Genomic DNA, 20,983 nt, shown 5'->3' on the forward strand with positions numbered 1-20,983 from the left:
AATGTTCCACCTTAAAATTGATTTCTTCTTTGTAAGTAATAAATATTTTGATAAGATACTTTGAGCCTATGCAAATATGCTGTTTCTCTTTAAGCATTTGCCCACTAAATATTTCATTCGTTTGTGGATTTTTGCCTGCATCAATTGTTGCTTTGGTGTTCTAATGTTTATTTTTTATTTCCTTTTTTTTTTTTGTTTTTAACATATAATGGAATTCTTCTGTGAGGAAGCATCATTTCTCCCCCATTTTAAAATTTATATTAGTTTGGACTCAAGGATACTTATTCCTTTGGTTATAATCCAATACTATTATTATTTACTACTCATATTTTTCTAGCTTTGGCCATTAAGAGTTCTGTTGGGTTGACTTCTGTGGCTTTTCTTTCATTTAAAACACTGTGTGTTATATGACTCCAGAAGAAGTTTCAGGCTCAATTTGTGTTTTCCCTGACCAGCCTTGGAATCAACCACTTCTCTAAGGAGCCTTAGTTTCCCTTATTGAAGAATGATATTTAAAATCTAAAATTTGGATGCTTGCTATGTTCACTGTTATTGAGGTGTTAGTGCTTCCAGGCCTTCTCAGCAGATAGAAGTAGAAAATACATGTATGTGTGTATATCTGTCTGTGTATATTAAAATACGGAACCATGAATTTGTACTGATACCTTCAACTCCTGTCAGCATCACAGAGCTCATTCTGGCATACCCTTATTTTGTAACTTTTTTCTTGGGCAGTAAGAACCTGGCCTGGCTGTTTTCAACTACAACATATTAATGTCAATTATAGTTATATGCATGTGAAGGACTTTTAGAATTGCAAACTGACACTTTGGGAGAAATAAATTTATTTTAGGATGGCTTTTTCTGGCTTTGTTATGAGGATGATGCTAATCTCATAGAATGAGTTAGGAAGTGTTCCCTCCTCTTTTATTTTTTGGAAAAGTTTGGGAAGAATTGGTGTTGATTCTTTGAATCCTTAGAGGAATTCACCAGTAAAACCTGTTTTGGGGCTTTTCTTTGCAGGGAGGTTTTACTTACTGATTCACTTACTTTACTTGTCATAAGTTGGTTTAAATTTTCCATTTCTACATGAGTCAGTTTTGGGAACTTGTATATTTCTAAGAATTTGTTCATTTTGTCTAGTTTATCTAATTTGTTGGCATATAGTTGTTTATAGTCTTTTCATAATCCTCTTTGTTTCTGTAAGGTTGGTAGTGAGGTGTTAATTTTCATTTCCGAATTTACTAATTTGAGTCTTTTTTTTTCAATCTAGGTAAAGGTTTGTCAGTGTTGTTGATCTTTGCAAGAACCAGTTTTTGGGCTCACTGATTTTTCTCTAATGTTTTTGTTTCTATTCTGATCTTTATGATATCCTTCCTTTTGCTGCCTTGAACTTCATTTGCTTTTCTTTTTTCTAGTATTTTATGGTATATAGTTAGGTAATTGATTTTTTTTTTTTTTTTTTTTTTTACATAGGTGTTTATAGCTATACATTTCCCTCTGAGCACTGTTTTAGCTACATTCCATTCATCTCTTAAGTATTTTGTAATATCCCTATGTTTTCTTCTTTGATCCATTGGTTGTTTAAAAGTGTTATGTTTAATTTCCACACATTAATATTTCAGTTTTCTGTCTGTTCTTCATTTCTGATTTTATGCCATTGTGGTTGAAGCAAATATTTTGTATGATTTCAGTCTTTTAAAGTTCATTGACACTATTTTTTTGGTCTAAAATATGGTACAACTTAGAAAATGTGCTATGTACACTTGAAAAAAATGTGTATTCTGATGTTTTTGGGTATATTGTTTATGTCATAGGTATTTTTGGTTTATCATATTGTTCAAATGTACTATTTCTTTATTGATCTTCTGCCTAGTTCTGTCCGTTATTTAAAATGTGGATTTGAATTTTATAATTATTAATTTAGAGCTGTATTTTCTCCTTAGCTTATAAATTTCTGCTTCATATGTTTTGGTGTTCTTTTATTAAGTATGTATTTTGTTATAATTGTTAACATGTTCTTGATGGATTAACCCGTTTATCAATATATAATGTTCTTTGTCTTTTGTAGCAGTTTTTGACTTAAAGTCTATTTTGTGTTATATTAGTATAGCTGCCTCAGCTCTCTTTTGGTTACTATTTGTACTAAATGTTTTTCCCTCCTTTCACTTCTATTTGTGTCTTTGGATCTAAAGTGAATCTCTTGTAGGCAGCATATTGTTAGATTTTTTTTTTAAGTTTATTTATTTATTGTGAGAGAATTGGTGGGGGAGGGCAGAAAGAGAGAGAGAGAGAGAGAGAGAGAGAGAGAGAGAGAGAGAGAGAATGAATCCCAATCAGGCTCCACACTATCAGTGCAGAGCCCTAAGCAGGGCTCTAACTCACGAATTGATAGATCATGACCTGAGCTGAAACCAAGAGTCAGATGCTTAACTGACTGAGCCACCCAGGGGCCCCTAGATTTTTTTTTTTAAATCCATTTGCCAATCTCTGGCTTTTTTTTTTTTTTTAATGTTTATTTATTTTTAAGAGAGAGACAGAGTGTGAGTGGGAGAGGGGCAGAGAGAGAGAGAGAGAGAGAGAGAGAGGGAGACACAGAATCCAGAGCAGGCTCCAGGCTCTGAGCTGTTGGCATAGAGCATGATGCGGGGCTCAAACTCACGAACTGCGAGATCATGATCTGAGCTGAAGTCAGATGCTTACCCAGCTGAGCCACCCAGGCGCCCCAATCTCTGGCTTTTAATTAGAGAATTTGATCCATTCACTTTTGCTCCTTGTTTTTATAAGTTTTTAATCTTTTTGGCTGCACACTTTATTACTGCCTTCTTTTGTGTTTGATTTTTTCGTTGTGTACAATTTTACATAACACAATTTGTTGTGTACAGTGTTTCCCTTTCTGTACATTTTTTAGTTATTTTCTTGGTTATTCCCCTCGGGATTAAAACTAACCTCTTAGACTTATAACACTCTACATTTAATTTTCTTTATTTGTGGTAGTTCTATAAAGTTGGCACGAATCCTGCATTAGCAAATACTAAACTGTGACTTTTAGGAGAAATAAAGGATTAGGTTCTTGCACTCCTCTTGGCACAACGTATTTGCCATCTTATCAGCACATAACTTTGTTTTATGTGTGTTTCTGTTTAAAGATGCCTTATTTTATATATACTGTTGATTCATTAACATTGAACTTACGGCCAACAGCACTGTAATTCACGCCTCAATGAAGCTTACCTAACACACGTATTTTCCCTGCAAGGCACATCACACCTAAGAACACTACACGGCACTTTAGCAGTGTGCTTGGAGACTATTTTAAATAGTAGCATCACTAACAAACAGCACAAAGTGCAGAAAATGGGGCATTAAGTTGACTGCCAAAAGAACACTGTTTGCAGTACAAGAGCTTAAACAAGAAGGCAAAGAGAACATTGCCTTGTTTGACCTCAGTTGGGAGTGTGTGTACTATGCGACTCAAATTTTTTGCTGCTGAGTGGCCATGAATGACCACAAATATGCCTCAAATATCGATTTTGGGGTTACAGATAAAGTTTAGCAAGTAGGTGATTTTGCAAATATGGAATCAGCAAATAGTGAGGATTGACTTTATTTTGAACTATGACCACCCTTGGTTCAACTGTATTCAAAAACTTTGTTCATACAGAGCTTCATTCCCATTCTTTTATGTTGTTGTCACAAATTACAGCTTTATGCATTGTGTGCTCATTAACATACATTTGTGACTATTGTTATATACATTTGTCTTTTAAATTGTATAGGAAAAAAAGAGGAATTAGAATCCAAAAGTGCGGTAATACAGACTTCTGTATTTGTCTATGTAATAACTTTTATGTTGTTCTGTATTTCTTTGTTTGGTGCATGTCTGTACAGGTCTTAATATTTCCTTCGGTTTTGAAGAATAGCTTTGCCAGATAGAGAATTCCTGGCTAACATTTTTTTTCCTTTAGCATTTTAAATATGTCATCCCACTGTGTCCTGACCTTGATTGTTTCTGCTGAGAAATTGACTGTTAATCTTACTGAGAATCCCTTATGTGTGATGAATGTCTTCTCTTGCTTCCTTCAAGATTCTTGAATCCTTTGTTTTTCAGCAGTTTGATGAACTGTTGTGTCTTGGTGTGGATTTTTTGAATGTATTCTGCTTGAGTTCATTGAGCTTGTTGGATGTATAAATTCATGTCTTTAATTTGGGAAGTTGTTACATTATTTTTTTACATATTCTTTCTGCCTCTTTTTCCCTTTCCTCTCCTTCTGGGACTTCCATTAAACATATGTTGGTATTCTTGGTTTTTTTTTTAATGTTTATTATTTATTAGAGAGAGAGAGAGAGAGACAGAGAGAGAGAGAGAGGCAGAGACAGAGAATAAGCAGGGGAGGGGCAGAGAGAGAGGGAGACACAGAATCCAAAGGAGGCTCCAGGCTCTGAGCTGTCAGCACAGAGCCCAATGCGGGGCTCAAACCCATAAACAGTGAGGTCATGACCTGAGCAGAAGTTGGATGCCTAACTGACTAAGCCACCCAGGCGCCTGTATGTTGGTATTCTTGATGGCTGTCTCACAGGTCTTGTAAGGCTGCGTGCACTTTTCTTCACACTTTTTTTTTTCCAGTTCCTCAGATTGGATAATTGACATATCTTCAAATTTACTGATTCTTTCTTCTCAAAGCCTGTTCAATCTGCTGTCGCAGCCCTCTGCTGAATTTTTTATTTGTTATACTTTTCAGTTCTAGAACTTCTTTTTGGTTTCTTTTTATCATTTGTATTTCTTAATTTATTGTCAGCATCTGTTGAGATCTTTCTCCTGGTTTTCTTCAGCTCTTTGACCATGGTTTCCTTTAGCTCTTTGAGCATGTTTAAGACAGGTGACTTAGTCTTTTTCTAGTAAGTGTAATGTTTGAGTTTTTGTTAATTTCTCCTGTGAGTGGTCCATACTTTTCTTGTTTCTTCCTATGCTTTGTAATTTTTATTGACAACTGACATTTTGGATATTATGATGTGCTAACTCTGAAAATCAGATTCTTCCCATTCTTCAGGTTTTTGTTGCTTGCTCTGGGTTTTAGTTGTTTGTTTAGTGAGTTTCTAGACTATTTTTATACAGACTTTATTCTATGTTGTGTATTGTCTGTGAAGCCTTTGTTTTAGTGGCCAGGAAATGTGTTGACAGAGATTTCCTTGAGCACATGGAGTCAAAGAAAAAAAGAGGAATAAACCCCACCCCCCACCCCTAGTCTTTGCAGATAGATTCTGTGTTGGGGCATTCCTTCAAAGCTTGGCCAGGCTATTTATTGACAACTCTGTCTTTGCCTTCACTGCCTGCATGTGCTGAGCCTGAAAATCAGATGTAGGTGAAAGTTTAGTGTCTTTTCAGGGCTTTTCCTAGAATGCATTGTATCCTCGGTGTGGTTCAAGCTTCTTTTATTCCCTGGTGTATGTGAGTGCTTTTCAGTGCTTTGACTCACCCAGGACCCTATCTCCCAGCGTTTCTTTACAGGCAGTCAGCCATGTGTTGTTTTCTTATTTTGGTGCAGTCAGCAGCAGATTGTTTATCTCCTGAGATCTGTGCAGAGTTCTTTTTTTTTTTTTTTTTTAACTTTGATTACAGAGTTTTTTGAATATAGGTAAATAGTATAATAAGACTTTGTGTGCATTTTATTAACACAAAGCCAATTGCATTCCATTTATCTTACTATTTATCCATTTATCCTTACTATTTTGATGCAAATCCCAGCCATCATATTGTTCTGTCTGTACATATCTCAGTTGAAGGTTAATATATGTGCTGCCAAAGCGAGCACTCTCAGTTGAAGGTTAATACAAAAAATAATATCTTTTAAGAAAGAATACACCCATAATATCATCATCTCATTAAATTCTCATCATCTCCTATTGAAGGAAGTATATGTATTCCCTTGTCTAGTTATCCAGGGATATAGTGGGAAACAACAACAACAACTGAAATGTATCTCTTTGGACTTTTCACTTGTGGGGGGGGGGCAGGGCAGAACCTGGGCCATTTGACAATGTCTGGAAACATTTTGTATCATTCTTATCGAGGGAGGTACTTCTGGTGTCTTTTGGGCAGAGGTCAGAGATGCTCTAAACATCCTGTATTGCACAGGACAGGACAAACCTGTACAACGAAGAATTACCGTGTCCAAAATGTCAGTCGTGCTGAGGTTGAGAAGTCCTGTGTATAGTCTAGATCCGCAGCTACTATTTCAGTCAAGGAGATTGCTAAAATATGGTGGCATTGCAATAAAATGATACGTCACACCTCCTTTTTATGTAATTTAATTTATCTATCTATCTATCTATCTATCTATCTTTATTTTAGAGAGAGAACACAAGAAGGGGAGAGGGGCAAAGGGAGAGGGAGAGAGAATCTTAAGCAGGCTCCATGCTCAGTGCAGAGCTCAACGTGGGGCAGAGGGAGAGGGAGAGAGAATCTTAAGCAGGCTCCATGCTCAGTGCAGAGCTCAACGTGGGGCTTGATCCCACGGTCCTAGGATCATGACCTGAGCTGAAACCAAGAGTCAGATGCTCAACCAACTGAGCCGCCTGGGTGCCTCATTACATCTCCTGTTTAGTGATAAGAGTATGCGCTTACAAGTCTTAAAATATTATAGGATGAATATTTGCAAAACAAAAGTCATATGATTATGTGAACTGAAATATTTGGATCACCTAATACTTAGCTTGTGGAGGAGAGAATCAAGTGCTTTGTGTCCTAGTTCTCATTGCTACACATTTTATAGTCTCTTCTCTCTTCCTAAGATTCTTGACACAAGTAGTTGTGTGTGTGTGTGTGTGTGTGTGTGTGTGTGTGTGTCTGTCGTTGTTGTTTTTGAAGGTCAAGATTCAAAAGAGGATTTCGTGGGTAATACCCCTTACTTGTAGTACCTGTTTATAGCCAGTAATGCAGTTCTTTAGTTTCTGAGGCAATACATTTACCCAGTTTTTAAAAAAGCAAACAGTATACTTAACAAATTCATTAGTGAGATGTTAGAAAGATAAAAGTAAATGGAGAGGTTTCCTGTACTGTGGCTTCTGATAAAGAAGTACTAATACACTGACTTTTAAGATTAGAATCCACCATCTGGTTCAGTTATAAATAATTTAGTACATATGTTAGAAAAGGCCTACAAAAATTGATTTAAATGCTTATGTGAGCATTTTGTTTATTTTTGTTTCATTTTACAGGTTCTTAAAAACAGCCTCTGAGCCCCAGTTTTCTTAACTGTAAAATAAAAACAGTAATACCTTCCTTACAAGGTTGCTATGAGGCTTAATTGCTTGAGGGAGATGGTGCATATGAAAGTACTTCAAACTGCAACATGATGTGCAGATGTGAGTTTTCCTAAATGAATTTCTCTAACTTCATTTGGATAATATGGGTAGCAGATGGCTTTAGATAGATAAAATATTACTCTGCTCATTTTCAGAAAGAGTTGTTGAGTGTTATGTGTGTAGATAGCCCAGACTTACCATTGTTTGTCTCCCGTTTCTGCCTGTGTAAGTGAAAATTTTTACTTTGAGATGTCAGGTTAAGAGTTATATCTGTCTTGGGGCGCCTGGGTGGCTCAGTCAGTTGAGCATCCGACTTCGGCTCAGGTCATGATCCTCATGTTCATAGGTTTGAGCCCCACGTCAGGCTCCGTGCTGACAGCCCAGAGCCTAGAGCCTGTTTGGATTCCATGTCTCCCCGTCTCTCTGCCCCTCCCCTGCTTGTGCTCTGTCTTTCTCTGTCTCTGAATAAATAAATAATACGTTAAAAAAATTTTTTTTTAAAAAGTTGTATCTGTCTTGAACAAATAACCTGATTACAAAAATGGGCAAAGGATCTGAACAGACTTCTTCAGAGAAGATATACAAATAACACATGAAAAGGTAATAATATTCCTCAGTTGGAAATAAACGAAATGCTCATCAGCTGACGCATGGGTAAACAAAATATCCACCAATGGAATATTATTTGGAAACAAAAAGAAATGAGATAGTGATGCATAGTACAAATTGATGAACCTTGAAAACGTAACACTAAGTCAAAGAAGCCAATCACAAAAAAACATATGGTATAATCGTATCGTTTATTTCTATGAAATGCTCCAGGATAGAGGAACCTGTAGACACAGAAAGTAGATCAGTGGTTGCTTAGGGCCTGGGGGGATGTGTGGATTGAAGAGTGATAGCGAAGTGGAGCAGGATTTCTTTTGGGGGTTGACAAAAATGTTCTAACATTGCTTTGTGGTGATGGATGCCCAACTCTATGAACTGAGCAGTTCAGTTGGGCAACTCTATGCCCAACTCTATGATAATGAATGCTGTTGGGTTGTACACTTTAAATGGAATTTTATGGTATGTGAATTATATTTGAATAAAGCTTTTAAGAAAGTTTTGCTTGAATGGTAAACACGAGTCTTTAAAATATATTTTAAATGTATTTTGAAAGGTCATCCTTGCATATAGTGAAAATTCAAAATGCATAAAAGGTTATACTGTGAAAATCCTTTTTTTCATCCTTGTCTTTCAGTCAGTTGGGTTTTCAGAGATATTCTGCACAGGTGCTAATAGATATGTGTGTGTGTGTGTGTGTGTGTGTGTGTGTGTGTGTGTGTCTTTGTAAACACACACACACAAGTGGCAGACTGCTTTACAGTGTTCTGCATCTTGCTTTTTTTGTTCCTACTTTATAGAGATCTTTTCATATCAAAGCGCATATAGATTTAGAACCAGATTTTAATCTGTTAAATTAAATCATTGTTTGGAAAGCAAGAGAGAAACATGTTCAAAGGGCCTTTGTCTTTAAAGTAGTGACTAAGGTGTGTCTCTTCCACAAAATTTCCTCATTCCCCATGTTTAGTGGGATTGTAATTTAATTTTGCTCCACAGTAATGTTGTTGTTGTTGTTGTTGTTATTTTTATTACTGCTGTGGTAAGAATACCTAACATGAGATCTGCTCTCTTAACAAAATTTTAAAAGTACAATACAGTATTGTTCATCGAAATGAAAGGTTCTCTAGAACTTAATAATCTTATGTAACTGAAGCTTTATATTTGTTAAATAGCAATTCCCAATTTCCCCCTCCTTTAGCCCCTGGCAACACCATTCTACTCTCTGCCTCTGTGTGTGTGACTATTTTATAGACCCCATATAAGTGGTATCGTGCAGTATTTGTCCTTCTGTAGACAGCCTATTTCATTTTAGCATGATGTCCCCCAGGTTAGTCCACGTTGTCACATATGGCAGCATTTTCTTCTTTTTTAAGGCTGAATGTTATCCATTGTATGTGTATACCACATTTTCTTTATTCACACATCGTGACTAATAATGCTGCAGTAAATGTGGGAGTGGGTATATCTGTTTGAGATTCTGTTTTTCATTCTTTTGGAAAAATACACAGAAGTGGGGTTCTTACATCAAATGGTAGTTCTCTTCTTAATTATTTTTATAACTTCCATACTGCTTTCCATAGTGGCTATACCGTTTTGCTTTTTTAATAGTGCATAAGGTTCTGATTTCTCCATATGCTTGCCAACATGTGTTATTTTATTTTACTTTATTTTTTGTCTGATAGTGGCCATAGTCATGGGTATGAGGTGATATCTTACTGTGATTTTGATTTGCATTTCCCTGATGATTAGTAATGTTGAGAATTTTTTAATATACCTGTCCGTCGTTTGTATGTCTTCTTTGGAGAAATGTCAAGCCCTCTGCCCATTTAAAAATTGAGTTACAAGTCCTCTGTCCACTTTAAAATTGAATTATTATTATTATTTGCTATTGAATTAATGGAATTCCATATATATTTTGGTTATTGACCCTTATCTGATATATAGTTTGTAAATATCTTTGTCTATTTCTTAGGTTATCTGGTCACTCTGTTGTGTTTTGGGTTTTTTGTTTTTTGTGGGTTTTTTTTGGCCTGAATGTGCTTTGTAGTTTGGTTTAAGGCAAATGAACTTAAGCTGTTCCCGTAAATTTTTTGATGTGCTCTTTTTGCTCTGGTAGAAGATAAATAGCAAATAAATTTCAAGAACAAAATCTTAAAGACTTGATTAGGTAGTGTGGTGTGTGGGGATGTTATCAATCAAATGCAATTGAAATTGGTAGAAGTTTAATGATATTTGTGAGATCAAAAAAGGAGAGAGGGAATAAATAATATTAACTAATGAAAGAGGATAAATAATTTTGATGCTGCAAAGATTGAAGACAGTAGACAGTAAAGTATTAATATTTGAAAATTTGAAAAATAATCAAATTCCTTGTAAATTGATTTATTTATTTAAAAAAATCTACAGTTTATTCAGATTTCATCAGTTTTAAATGCACTCATTTGTGTGGTGGGAATACGTATGTATGTATTCCTATACAATTCTATCATATTTTTGAATTGTGTGTCCATCACCACAATCAAAATACAGACTTTTTCCATCACCAAAAGGCTCCTTCTTGCTACCCCTACTCCCTTGCCCTCCACATTCTTAGTACCTGGAAATCACTGGCCGGTTCCCAATTTCTAAATTCCTTGCAAATTTAGATTTTCAAAAGTAATTCAGGAAGAATGTCCTTCTGAGCAGTTCTGTAATCACTGTAGTAATGGAATCGGTAGTTACAAACCGTATCAAAAAGAAACCAGACCTAGATGGTTTTATAAGTAAGTTCTAAGCACATACTCAAGGAAAAGAAATTCTCCAGAAAGCAAAGAAAAAGGGAACACTCATAGACTAATTTTAAGAAACCAGTGTAACTGGAGTGTCTGGGTGGCTCAGTCGGTTAAGTGTCTGACTTTGGCTTAGGTCTTGAACTCACGGTTTATGGGTTCAAGCCCTGCTGTCGGGCTGTGTGCTGACAGCTCAGAGCCTGGAGCCTGCTTCAGATTTGGCGTCTTCCTCTCTCTCTGCCCCTCCCCCGCTAGTGCTCTGTCTCTCAAAAAATAAAATAAACGTTAAAGAAAATTAAAAAACAAAACAAAACACTAGCGTAACCTTGATAGCAACCCAGAGAACAGCATTAACAAATATTGCGGTGCAGTTTCATTCATTAGTATGGGTGTAAAATCCTAAACAATATATTAAAACACTGAGTCCAGCATTGAAAAACAAGAGATCGTGGTCAAAATGGGTTTAATTTTTGCAAATATAATTTTTTCTTTTTTAAAATTGAAGTATAATTAATATACAGTGTTATATTAGTTGAACGTGTACAATATGATTCAGTAATTCTGTACATTACTCGGTGCTCATCAAGATAGGTTTTTTTGTTTTTGTTTTTGCTACGATAGCTGGTTGTGTTGTAATGAGTACTCTGCTGTATAAAATGTTTTCGGATTTTTACTATATATTTTAGACCCAGATCATATCAGTTTATACTTCAGCATGTGAATATGATGCTTCTTTCCCTGTGTTTCCAACGTTTCGTGTTTTAAGGAAGGAAAACTGTTTCTTATGTGGCAGGTTGCAAAGGTTGTTTGGAAAGTTCTGGTATCCGTTCATTTACCTTCCTGTAGTGTTAATATCTTAACATGGGACATGGGACAGTTATCACAACCAAGAAATTAACATTTCTTGCTAATTAAAATATATATAACACTACTAATTAAACTGGAGACTGTTGAGATTTTGCCAGTTTTTCCATTACTGTTCTTTTTCTATTCCAGGATCCGGTCCAGCATCCCACATTGCATTTAGTTGTTATGTGTCCTTAGTCTTTTCCAGTCTGTGACAGTTTCTTAGTTCTCCTTGTTTTTATGGCTTTAACACTTTTGAAAAATCCTGGTCAAGTATTTTGTAGAAGGTTCCTCAATTTGTATTTGGTTTATTTTCACAATGAGAATGAAATTATGTATATTTTTGTGTGAAGCAATGTGTTCTCAGTATATCAGTCCTACCAGAAGGTATATGCTATCAGTTTGTCTTATTACTGATGATGTTCAAGGCATGCATGGAAATTGGTTTTTTTGTTTGTTTGTTTTGTTTTTTGTTTTGGCTTTTGGATATCCAACTGTTGTAGCAACATTTATTGAAAGGATTATCCTTTCTCCCTTAAATTGCCTTTGCACCTTTATAAAAAGATCAGTTCACAATAATATAAGTTGGGTATATTTCTGGATTCATTTGTCCCTTTGATCTATGTGTCTTTCTTTGGCCAATACCACAGATTCTAGTATATAATACAGACAGTTGATTTTTGTATATTGACCATGCATCTTATGCACTTGCTAGGCTCTCTTACTAGTTCTCATTAGTTCCAGTATATTTTTTGTAGATTCTTTTGAAGTTTTATGTAGACAAACATGTCATTTGTGAAGAGAGAGTTTACTCCTTATTCTGGCTTTATTTCACTACTAGGATTTACATGCTGTATAGGAGTGGTCAAAAAGGATATTTTTACAGTGTTTCAGATCTTAAGAGGAAAGCATTCATTCTTTCACTGTTAAGTTTGATGTTAGCTATGAGGGTTTTTTTTGGATCCCCTTCATGAGATTAAAGAGATTCTGTTTTTTATTTTTAGTTTGCTGAGAGTTTTTGTCATTAATGGATGTTGCATTTTATTCAGATAATCATTTTTTCTTCACTCTGTTAAAATGGTGAACCAGAGGGGTGCCTGGGTGACTCAGTTGGTTAAGTGTTCAACTGTTTTTGTTTTTTTTAATTTATGCATTTATTTTGAGAGAGAGAGAGAGAGAGAGAGAGAGAGAGAGAGAGAGCACGAGTGTGGGAGGGTCAGAGAGAGAGGGAGAGAGAGAGAGAACCCCAAGCAAGCTCCCCACTGTCAGCACGGAGCCTGACATGGGGCTTGAATTCATGAAACCGCGAGATCATGACCTGAGCCGAAAGCAAGAGTCGGACGGACGTTTAACTTCCTGAGCCACCCGGGTGCCCCATGTGTCTGACTCTTGATCTCAGCTCAGGTCTTGATCTCAGGGTTGTGAGTTCAAGCCTTGTGTTGGGCTCCATGCTGGACATGAAGCCTAGTAAAAAAAAAAAAAAAAAAAGGAAATTGGTGAACTAAAGTGATTGATTTTTGCATATTGAACCAGTCTGTGTTTCTGGTTCAACTTGGTACTTGGTTGTGACACATTATCCTTTTTATGTGTTGCTGCATTTGATTTGCTCAGGGTTTTTGTTTGTTTGTTTTGTTTTTTTTAGGTTTCTGTGTCTCTGTTCGTGGAAGGTATTGGTCTGTAGTTTCCTTGTAATGTCTTAATCTGTTTTTTTGTTGTTGTATTAGAGTAATTCTGGCTTCATATAATTTTTCTTTTCCTTTTTTTAAAAAATGTTTAGAGAGAGAGAGAGAGAGAGAGAGAGAGAGAAAGAGAAAGCAAGCAGGGGAGGGGCAGAGGGAGAGAGAGAATCCTAAGCAGGGTGCACACCATCAGTGCAGTGGCCTCATATAGACTCATCTGATAATCTCTCTTCACTGATGCTTTAAACCATTTATATTGAAAGTGACTATTGGTATGGTTTGATTAAAATCTACATCTTGCTGTTACCTATTCTGTTTTTTATTTTTCTACCTGCTGTCATGTTAATTGAGCATTTTAAATGATTTTATGTTTAAAAAAATTTTTTTAATGTTTTTATTTATTTTTGCGACAGAGAGAGACAGAGCATGAGCAGGGGAGGGGCAGAGGGAGAGGGAGACACAGAATCGGAAGCAGGCTCCAGGCTCTGAGCTGTCAGCACAGAACCCGATGCGGGGCTCGAACCCACAGACTGTGAGATCATGACCTGAGCTGAAGTCAGACGCTTAACTGACTGAGCCACCCAGGCGCCCCAAATGATTTTATGCTTAATCTTGGCTTATTATTTATGTATTTTAAAAATATTTTAGAGATTTCCCTAAGGTTTACAATGTACATCTTTATTTTTTTATTTTTTTATTAAAAAAAATTTTTTTTTAATGTTTATTTTAATTTTTGAGACAGAGAGAGACAGAGCATGAATGGGGGAGGGTCAGAGAGAGAGGGAGACACAGACTCTGAAATAGGCTCCAGGCTCTGAGCTGGCAGCACAGAGCCCGACGCGGGGCTCGAACTCATGGACCGTGAGATCATGACCTGAGCCAAAGTAGGACGCTTAGCCGACTGAGCCACCCAGGCGCCCCTACAATGTACATCTTTAATTAATCAGAGTCTACCATCAAGTAATATACCCCTTCATATGTAGTGTAAGGATTTTACAACAGTATATTCCCTATTCCTCTTTACTACCCTTTGCTATTGTTGGCATAGTAAGTTTTACATAAGTTGTAAATGCATAGTACATTGCTACTCCTTTTTACTTACACTGTCAGTTATTTTTAGAGCAGTTAAAGGTAAAAAAGGTAAATATGATTTTCCCCTTTCCCCCCCTTTCCAGTGCTCATTATTTCTTTGTATAGTTTCAGGTTTCTATCTAGTATATGTTTCTTTAGTCTAAACAATTCCCTTTAACATACCTTGTGATGTAGGTTTTCTGACAAGGAAGTCTCTCAGATTTTGTGTGCAAAAGCCTTTATTTTCCATTTCTGAAAGATACTCTGAGTTTAGAATTCTGGTCGATGCGTTTTGTTCCCTTTTTTTTTTTTTTTTAAGCATGCTTCTCAGGTGTCATTATAATTTCAGCTGGCTTTTGTTTTCTGATGAGTTGTCAGATGTAATTTTTAATCTTTTGTTCTTAGGTAATGTATCTTTTTAGGCTGTCTTTTTTTTTGTTTGTTTGTTTTAATATCCTGGGGATGCCTAGGTGGCTCAGTTGGTTAAGCATCCCACCCTTGGTTCGGTCCAGGTCATGATCTCTGGGTTCATGAGTTTGAGCTCTGCGCGAGGGCTCTGCAACGATAGGGCAGAGCCTGTTTGGGATTCTCCCTCTCCCTCTCTCTCTGCCCCTCCCCTGCTCATGCGTGCGTGCTCTCTCTCTCTCTCTCTCTCTCAAAATAAATAAATAAAATAAATACATCCTGGTTGTTCTGAGAGCTGCTTGGATCTGTGGTTGTTTTTCACTACCTGTGAAAAATTGTTAGTGGTCATTTTTCTACTATTTCTTCTGCTTTGTTATCTCTGTTTTCCTTCCGGGATTCCAAGTATGTGTATTTTGGAGGTATTTGTGTTGTCCCACAGCTCTCAGATGCTGTGTCCCTTTTTTTTTTTTTTTTTTTTGTCACTTAAAGAAAACTTTGTGTTTTAGGTGGCTTATTTGCATTGGTCTCCAAGTTTTTTTACTCTCTCCTCAGCTGTTACAAGTTACTGCTGAACTGGTCGAAGGCCTGTTTTTTCATATTTAGCATTTCTCTTTGGTGGTTGTGTTATAATTTCCATCTCTCTGCTGAATTTACCCATCTGATCTTGCATATTGCCCACCTTTTCTATTAGGGCTTTTAACATATTAATCATAGTTTTTTAAAATTCCCTGTCAAATAGTTTCACCACTTGGGTCAAGAGTTTGGTTCAGCCAATTGCTTTGTCTATGGGGAATGTGTTGTTTTCTTGTTTTTTGTATTCTTTTTTTTTTTCTGTTTTGTTTTTGTTTAAAGTTGGACTTCTTATGTAGTACTTAAGAGATGAGGTGAATTTTTTTGTGTGTTTGAAAATCAGTACACCTTTCCTTTCTGCTAGGCCTTTACTTTTTGGAGTTTAGGTTAATCTAGTCAGGAGTTGGGCTTGAGTTGAGATTTACTGTTTCTGTGCTTCCCTTCAGTGTACCACAGGTTTAAAATTCCTCAAGGCGATCCTTGTGTATAGCATGGGGGCTGGTTTGACAGGTTTTTTCCTTTATATTTTTTAATGTTTATTTTTGAGAAGAGGGAGAGAGAGGGAAGACCTGTGGGGGAGGGGCAGAGAGAGGGAGACAGAATCTAAAGCAGGCTCCGTGCTGTCAGTGCAGAGCCCCATGTGGGGCTTGAACCCACGAACCATGAGATCATGACCTGAGCAGCAGTCGGACGTTCAACCGACTGAGCCACCCAGGCGCCCCGACAGGTTTTTTCTTGATGTCCGATCCATCCTAAGCTGTAGGTGTTTCCACTGTGCTGCCTCTCAGGGAGGGTCAGTCACTGTGATGGTGCAACTCTTCCAGCAATATTCTATCGGTCATTAATGGATGCCTGTTAACCTGGTGGTGGGTGGCTGGAAGAAAGGGTTGCACATTTCGTATTGTTCTGATTAAATCCTCAGTCTTAGCTAGGCACTTCTCTGCCATGTAACCCTCTCTGCTAGATGTCATGACTTAGAATACGCTGGAAAACACTGCTATAAATAGCTGAGCTCCTAGGGGGAAACCAACTCTAATTTTGTGATTTTATGGACTATGGCATAGTAGATGACTGAGGTGTTATTACAGAGAGTCCTTTAGAACTTTTGCCTCTCGTTCTCAGGCACCACACCAACCCAGTGGGCACTGAATGGCGGTGGAAGATGGACCAGCCTGAAATGATCTTAAAGGAAGCCATTGAAAACCATCAGAGCATGATTAAGCAGTTTAAAGGTATTTATCTACCTTTTACAAAGGAATGCTAATTAGTGCGAATTAAATTGGCAGCCGAATTGCCTCTTTCACAGGACTTTGACCCCACTGGCAAATTTTCATACAGGGAAGTGAAAACTTTATAGAAATACTGTATACATTTTGGCTTTTTTCGTTTTTACTGACAACTCTTACATCCCATATGATGGAAGAACTAAAAAAACGTAACTCAGAGCTTAGCAATTGCAAATATGATGCACGAGGCCTGTAAGTTTTGCCTGGGAGTGTATTATCATCCACCCTGAACACTTTTGATATTGTTCTGTCTCAGTAAGCACAAAGCAGCCTAAGAATGGATTGAAAAGTTGAGATCATTGGAAAAATCTTAAATAATATCAGTGATATAGTATTAGTTATATAAATGCCTTATAAAAAAGGAGGGATACTATTAATAAAAATTCCCTCCACCTGATCCATAGTGATGTAAAAATTCTGCCCCCCAGTTTCTGAACTTCCTGATTCAGTTCTGTTTCATACTTAAAGGTATATGATTTTACTGGAGGTTTCTGGGTCTCAGGCTTTAGTGTAAATCAGAATCATCTAGAAGTCTTGTTAAAACACAAATTCCTGGTTTCCTTTTCCAGAGGTTGTTCAGTAGATGTGAGCGGGGCCCAGGCATGTGCATTTCTGCAGCTTTCCAGGTGGTGTCAATGTTGTTGAGCTGGGGACCACTTCTTGTGGCCCAATGCTGTAATGGAGGTGGTGGACTCACAAAGTGTTGGCTTGGTGAGGTGATAGCTGCATATACTGAACTGAAATTTGTTAGGTTCCCTGTTAAATCTATGTGTTTGTCTCCACCTACCACTTACAAGCCCTCCTGTCCTGTCCTTTCCTTTGCTGTGCAGTAATAAAAAATGAATTTTAACCAAGGTGTTGATAAAGACCCTCTTGTGGTGCTAGCTTCATATGTGGGAGTCTTTCTAAACCCCAGTAATAAGCATTTTGAAGATCAGGCGATTCTTTTCTTTTACGTGAAGAAACTTGTTGTGTCAGGTCACTGCTCCTTGAGATTATATTATAGTACTTCTTATAAGTGCTGTTTCCTTTTTTAGCACACCAAGCAATTCTTCAGTTCTCAGTAGACACTGACCGGGTGTCCTATAAATTTAATTTGGTTCTAACACTGTCTGGAGGTCGCATCAGGCCCTACAGGGTCAGGGTTCAGTCCTGTAAGACTGCCCCACATCAGACCCCAATCTCAAGTCCTGGTTGTTACCTGTGCTTCTGACTGGCAGTAAATTGGAGGTTCCCACTCCCTGTTCTTTGGATTTGATTAATTTATTGGGGTGGCTCACAGAACTCAGAAACATTCACTTACATTTACCAGTTTATTATAAAGGGTATTTTAGAGGATTCAGATGGACAGCTAGAGGAAGAGGTGACATAAGGCAAAGTCCGCAAACCTCCTAAGCACTGGAGCTTCTGTCCTAGTAGAACTGGAGCGCATCATCGCCCTGGCACTTGGATGCACTCACTACCCTGGAAGCTCATCAGCTCTTGTTGTTCACGAGTTTTTATAGAGCTTCATACCCTGCCCCCTTTCCCCTCCCAAGAAGTCTGTGGTGTGGTTGAAAATTCCAGCCCTCTAATCACTTGGTCTCTCCAGTGACCAGCCCTGTCCTGAGGCTATTTAAGGGCCCTAAGTCACCTCATTAGTGTAAACTCGGGTGTGCTCAAAGGGGCTCCTGATGAAAGACAAGAGACGCTACTTTCCATCAGGAAATCCCAAGGGTTTTAGGAGCTTTCTGCCAGGAACCAGGGCCAAAGACCAAATGTATTGCTTATTATACCTCAGTACTTATTACTGTTCTTATTTTCGTATGAGAAATTGAGAAAAGTAATGCAAATCATGATTAAGATCAATAGTAATTTATTAAGGGTAAACAGTCAATGATTATGCCTTTATTTTATTTTTTATGACTTTTCTATGCAAAGTGGACCCATGTGTGTTTGCGGGTGTCGGTGTATGTACTGACTTTTTTTTTCTTTTTAATTTTTTTTTAACATTTATTTATTTTTGAGACAGAGAGAGACAGAGCATGAACAGGGGAGGGGCAGAGAGAGAGGGAGACACAGAATCTGAAACAGGCCCCGGGCTCTGAGCTGTCAGCACAGAGCCCAACGCGGGGCTCGAACTCACAGACTGTGAGATCATGACCCGAGCTGAAGTCGGATGCTCAACCGACTGAGCCACCCAGGCGCCCCTGTACTGACTTATTTTTGTACATCTGCAAAGATGCTCATAAATACTTAAATTTGCATCTTGGCTTTAGTCTCAAGCACTTTTTATTTATTTATTTTTAACAAATTACTTTCCCTTGTTTGGATAAAGCAATGTCTTTTATCAGTGTTTAGGAAAATTAAATGAAACTGGTGAAGAACTAAGTCTTCACATCTGGTATCGGACCAATAACAGTCATTGTTGATTTAATGAATATTGATTATTGATCTCCAAACAAACCATATGCCTTCTTAAAAAATTTCAAGGTGAAGTCTTGTTTTCTTTTGGATCATGTATTAGAGTTCTCCAGAGAAACAGTCACCAGGATCGTGTGTGTGTGTGTGTGTGTGTGTGTGTGTGTGTGTATGGTTGTGTGTGCAGCGATTGAGAGTGAGAGATTGATTTGGGGAACAGGCTCACCTGATTGTGTAGGTTTGGGGTAAACCAGCAGGCTGGAGACTCGGGGAAAATTGCGGTTCAAATTCAAAGGCAGTCTGCTGGCAGAATCCTTTCTTGCTTGGGCAGAGTCAGTTTCTGTTCTATTAAAGCCTTCAACTGACTGAATGAGGATCATCCACCTTCTAGAGGGCAATCTGCTCTTATACAAAGTCCACTGATTTCAATGTTAATCTCATCCAAAAGACAGCTTCACAGAAACATCCAGAATAATATTTGACCAAATATCTGGGCACTGTGGTTCAGCCAAGTTGACAGATAAAATTAATCATCACAGATCATAACATCAGAAGCTGACACATGCCAGTAATTTATCTTTCGATTCTAGTAAGTTTTATTTTAGTGCCTAAAGAGCCAATTGTACCTTTCAGTAATGGGACGATGACCGTGAGGACGTGTTTCCCAGACATCTGGCAATCTCCCTGAGTGAGCTGTGTCCCAGGCAGTTTGTGTGGGGAGGAAGCAGCCCTAAGGACGAGGCATTCATTCTTTCATTCTGAGATGTCCTTGATGCAGGATGACAATTTGAGTTTTGATAATAATTTTTCTGACAGGAACATTTTTGCAAATTCACTTTAAATGGAAATAAGTAATGAATAAATCATAAGGCTGACTTTATTCATGTTAATAACATGTTAGGTGAACTCAGAGAGCACATGTTCTTTATTGTCTGCCTTGCTGGTCGGAAGTGCTCGTCCTGTGTAGGCTGGTGTATCTGATCAGTTACCTTGTACTTACCTGCATATCCTGTAATCAGTAGGCATCTCAAATGGTTTGTCTTCAGGTTCCCATGGGGGTAAGAAACAAGAGTTTTAAAAAGTGTATATTATCTTGTAGGGGGAAGATAGAGAATGGATTGCAGAGAGAAAGAATAGAGCGTATCTGTGGACCAGTGAGTCCTGAATAGGGGCTTCAATGCCTAAGGGGGAAGGGATGGTACCTATGTTACCACGACAGCAGAACAGCTATTCACATAATCAAAAATACATTTTCTACAAAGGTTTTCAAATTGGAGCTGGTTGACGTTTGTACGCTGACACTGTTCAGGGTGCCAAAGCAGTTTTTCTTTAAAGTAGGAGTAGCAGTAGAAAATGGATTTATATTTGAAGGTGGGGTGGGTGTAGAAAGGCTGACACATGAGCATAAAGGAGGTCTCATTTGTTAAATTTTATGTTTTCACAAAGAGTGAGAGCTCTCTTCATCACCAGTTTTAGGATTGTGGTAACTCTTTGTTGATGCTTTTTATTTCATTCCAAGCTTAACTAAGACATTGGCTTCTCTGAAAATCTGTCTTATTGCTATAATAATGAAAAAAATTTTTTTTGAAGTTTATTTTTATTTTTGAGAGAGAGCATGCACAGGGTAGGGGCAGAGAGAGAGAGAGAGAGAGAGAGAGGGAGAGAATCCTAAGCAGGCTCAGCACTGTCAGTGCAGAGCCCGATGTGGAGCTCAGACTCGTGAACCGTCAGATCATGACCTGAGCCGAAAGCAAAAGTCGTTCATCTAACTGACTGAGCCACTCAGGTGGCCCTTATGGCTACAATAATTATCGGTACACCTGGCTCTGATACTATAGTATTATAAAAGGCGGGGGGGGGGGGGGACGCCCTAAATGTTAAAGGATCAAATACATACTTTGTGAGAATCCAGAGCTCTTCTAGAAAACGGCTGGTGGTCTGTAGCCCTCGACAAACATGTTAATTGTATTCTTGTAAAAAATAACGTAACTTGGGCAAAATAATGGAATTTTAATGTTTCAGAATATTGGGTATGTTTTCTCTTGGC

General features: G+C 37.7%; 1 protein-coding gene across 3 annotated transcripts in view; it reads left to right on the forward strand.

Moving 5' to 3' along the window:
* The window catches only part of LOC106972846 (S-adenosyl-L-methionine-dependent tRNA 4-demethylwyosine synthase TYW1), a 210,947-nt gene that overhangs the window by 83,895 nt on the left and 106,069 nt on the right, over nt 1-20,983 (forward strand). For all 3 annotated transcript variants that reach the window (XM_053213791.1, XM_053213792.1, XM_027041851.2), the window contains one exon: nt 16,373-16,482. In XM_053213791.1, coding sequence (XP_053069766.1) covers nt 16,373-16,482 — 110 coding nt within the window. The remainder of the gene's footprint in view (nt 1-16,372; nt 16,483-20,983) is intronic.

This window comes from Acinonyx jubatus, chromosome E3 (genome assembly GCF_027475565.1).
Source record: "Acinonyx jubatus isolate Ajub_Pintada_27869175 chromosome E3, VMU_Ajub_asm_v1.0, whole genome shotgun sequence".
NCBI classification, from domain to species: Eukaryota; Metazoa; Chordata; class Mammalia; order Carnivora; family Felidae; genus Acinonyx; species Acinonyx jubatus.